The sequence below is a fragment of the Micromys minutus genome, assembly GCF_963924665.1.
Source record: "Micromys minutus genome assembly, chromosome: X".
NCBI classification, from domain to species: Eukaryota; Metazoa; Chordata; class Mammalia; order Rodentia; family Muridae; genus Micromys; species Micromys minutus.
This window is the reverse complement of record NC_137970.1, coordinates 98,057,460-98,060,891: the sequence shown is the minus strand read 5'-3', so window position 1 is coordinate 98,060,891 and position 3,432 is coordinate 98,057,460. Positions and strand designations below refer to the sequence as shown.

The 3,432-nt window shown below is 38.9% G+C and overlaps 1 protein-coding gene across 1 annotated transcript; it reads right to left on the bottom strand.

Annotated features, from left to right (window-relative positions):
• Window positions 1-1,463: 1,463 nt before the first annotated feature.
• Window positions 1,464-3,042, bottom strand: PRR32 (proline rich 32; the record flags this gene model as incomplete). The annotated part of the gene is made up of 2 exons (XM_080911111.1): window positions 1,464-2,301; window positions 3,023-3,042. The coding sequence occupies 2 exons, from the start codon at window positions 3,040-3,042 to the stop codon at window positions 1,464-1,466; spliced, it is 858 nt and encodes a 285-aa protein (XP_080767237.1).
• Window positions 3,043-3,432: the final 390 nt, after the last annotated feature.

Genomic DNA, 3,432 nt, shown 5'->3' with positions numbered 1-3,432 from the left:
CAAAAACTCTTTGAACATCTGGCTCCAAAATATTTGTATGACAAAAGCATGCCCCAGTCTCCTGCTCAATAAGCCTGAAAATTCAATAAGTGTTCGGAATGCTAAAACTAAGCTACCTCATAGTGTGCAGCTGTCAAACAATTTGCTGAATATTCCTGCTGACCTGGCCACAGTGATCTGATGGAATTCTGCCAGCTTCAGGACATAAAGAGAGAGAAGGAAATGCTATCAAGCACCATGCAGATGTTTCTGCTCACAATTACCCCACAGCCTGCACACTTAGCATAACCTATTATGAAATAAATGGAAAAAAAAAAAGAAACCCAAGAAATCCTTGTGCTTTTTTTGGACACTATTAAAATATATTGATAGTTAGCATTCCAGTAGGGTTCATTTACATCAGCATTTAATGCCTGTTTCTACCAACGATAACACATGTGAGGCATGTTCATTTTAAGTAATCTTCAGAAATACTTCCTAATAGATCATTGTGGAAACTTCCCTAAGATACTAAATTACAAATAGTTCAAAGTGGCTATCCTTGGACCCAGTATTCAATGTCCATACCAGTGTTACGTGGTTTTGCCAGCATTACTATCTGAGTCCTTTGATAGATTTTTTAAGTATTCAATAAAATAGAGAAGTGATAGAAAATATAGCAATGTTTGAGAGAATTATTCCACTTAAAATATTTACATTTGTAATTAAAATTTACTGTCTACATTCCAAGAAAGGATAAGAAACCTTGTGCTAGTTCTCCCCAGTTCTCTCAACAAAAGTATGTACACCAAACCATATGCTTAGCAAAATGGAGAATGGGTAGGGCTGGTCCTACTTCAAGTAGAGTCCCTGAAGTACGGCTTTCCCACTTTCCTGATTTTGTAATCGTTTATCCTGATTTTTCTCCTATCTGACTATAAAAGTTTTTTTTTCTGTTCAGACAGAGTGGAGGATGTATTTGAGTTAGATATTATCAGGATACATTTTCTCATGTGATTCATTCTATTTTGTGTGCATCTTTTTGGATTCTGTACATTCTGATCTGTCACTGTGAAGCTTACCTTAAAGCATTTATCTAAATTTGAGTAACCATCCTCATTTTAGGCATGTAGGAACTACAGACTCTAGACTTGGCTAACAAGATCCCAGTTGCTCCTTTCCCCAGTCACAATGCAACACCAGTCAAGGACTAACTGTGATAATAATTCAAGGAGCTATGTAGGAAATACTAGTACATATCTACACTAATTATCTGAAATATAGACAACAAAGTTTAAGGTTTGGATTTAAAAAACATAAGCTAGAACAATTAAAATTGTGAAACCTTTATTAGATCCCTAAACTCATAAGACACATTAGTGCTAAACAAAATATAAGAGGGTAGGAAAATTTATATATGAAGATAACAAGCAGCTATCGACTCTTTCCCCAACCCTTTTTCCTCCTTTCTCTTTGCAAGCTCTCTAGTTTAAGTATGGAGGAGAATATATTGCACCAGTGTTGTGATGAAAAAAATAAGGCAGCAAGGGAGCACCTAATCCCAATGGAGAAGCAAAAACAGTAGGTATCACGGGAAATGGATTGAATGATGGAGTTTGAGCAGGCAGAAAGCAATGAGCAGGTGAGCAAGGTAAACCTGTAATATTTGTTGATAAAGGGAGAGGAGGTCTATGCTGCCAGTTATCCATCGCATGCCTTGGGCTTCCCAGTGGGAAAGAAACATGAGCCAGGTTGCTGTTGTATGCCATTCTAGCATTTCCTGGGCTCACTTCCATCATTATCCCCGATCTAAGTGTGGGCATATATGGAGGGCGTCGTGACTGCGAGCCCCTTGGTGGACAGAACCCAGGGGCTCTAGCCACAGGGATATATGGCTTTGAGTTGTTGCCACTTCTTTCGAGAACCCTGCTACCAACTCTTGGGCCTCCAATCATCAGTGCCAGAGGGCTTCCACAGACTTCCTGGGACGTATTAATAGAATCATGTCTCTTCTGGCTCTGGTTGTCCAGGCCCTCTGCGCTGTTTATTTCTGCTGTTGCTAGTGACTTTTCCTCAGTAGCAGGTGTTAGTGTAAAAGGGTGTCTCAAAGCTCTTGGATTTTCAGGAATGCGGGCTTCTGTTCTCTCCACAGTGAAGAGAGGTCTCAAGGAGAGAGGAGAGTGGGCCCAGACATCTGCATCATCCTCATCATCCTTCAACATGGAACTCAGACCCCGAAGCTGCACAGTGTGGGGTATCTCTTTGCTTCCATTTTTGTCCACAGGTACCATCATTATAGGTGAGAGGCTATGCCCTTCAGGCCTAACCAAAAAATAAAAATAAAAAAATAAAAAAAGAAAGAAAAAAGAAAAGAAAATAAATGAAAATGTAAATAAAATGGAAATACATTACCCAGCAAAGATTTCATAAGAAATAAAAGAATACAGGTTTCCCCCTCTATGTAGTCAAGTAAATACTCCCTTAGCCTAATGACACTCCCTCCCCCACCAACACACACACCCAGAAGGCACTTTTAGTACATGACATCCCATAATGGCTGTCCCCTGTGCCTGTTTAATTCCTTTTCAATCAAAGGTAGTACAAACAAGTGCCTAGGGGACAGAAAGTAACAGATCTTTCAAGTTCTTATATGATATATAACCCACTAAGGTCAGAACTCTGATTCCAGCAGTAATGTTATGAGAAGTCTCTGGGAGTAGGCACAGGAACACAACATTCTATTCTTTCACAGAAGTCAAAGGAAGCTTAGTCATTCTCTTTAAACATTATATTTTTTCTTTATGATTCATCACAGATTAGAAACAAAATGTATTAAAACTTCTTTTAATCCATATCAAGATCTATTAGTGCAACTATTTCTTCATAATTTATATGTTTACAATCAGTAATCGTATCTACATATATGCTCTTTTAACTTTTGCCTCCTGATCCATTTGTCCCTGTCCTGGTAACACATTAATAACACCCAAATGGTTTTTATGCCTTGAAATTTAAACTGAGTTCAACTCAGTTTTGTACTTACCCATTTTCAGTACAAGCCATGTAGAAATAGTGTCAAGCTTACTTTCATGAGGTGGAAGAACAAATCAGCTGAACACCAGCACCAGCCGACTAGTCTGGAGAAGTGATCTTTGCTTTTGCCTCAGAGATCTTTGACAACTGGGAATGAAGGCAGGAACCAACTGCTTTATTCTACTCCCAGAGTTTTGTTAGTGAAGTCATCAGTTGCTAGGCAAAGGAGTGAGGAAGGCTGACAACAGGGAAGGGGGAGGAATAAATCTGTATACTCCTTTGAAGCTAAATGTGGAACTGCTTTCGACCCAGTAACAGTTGGACACAAAAGACATTTCCTAAGTCAACTATGCTACAAACCGGTCAGGATGAGGAAATATTTCAAACAGGGTTTAAAAGTCATGGAAGCTTGGTTTATTT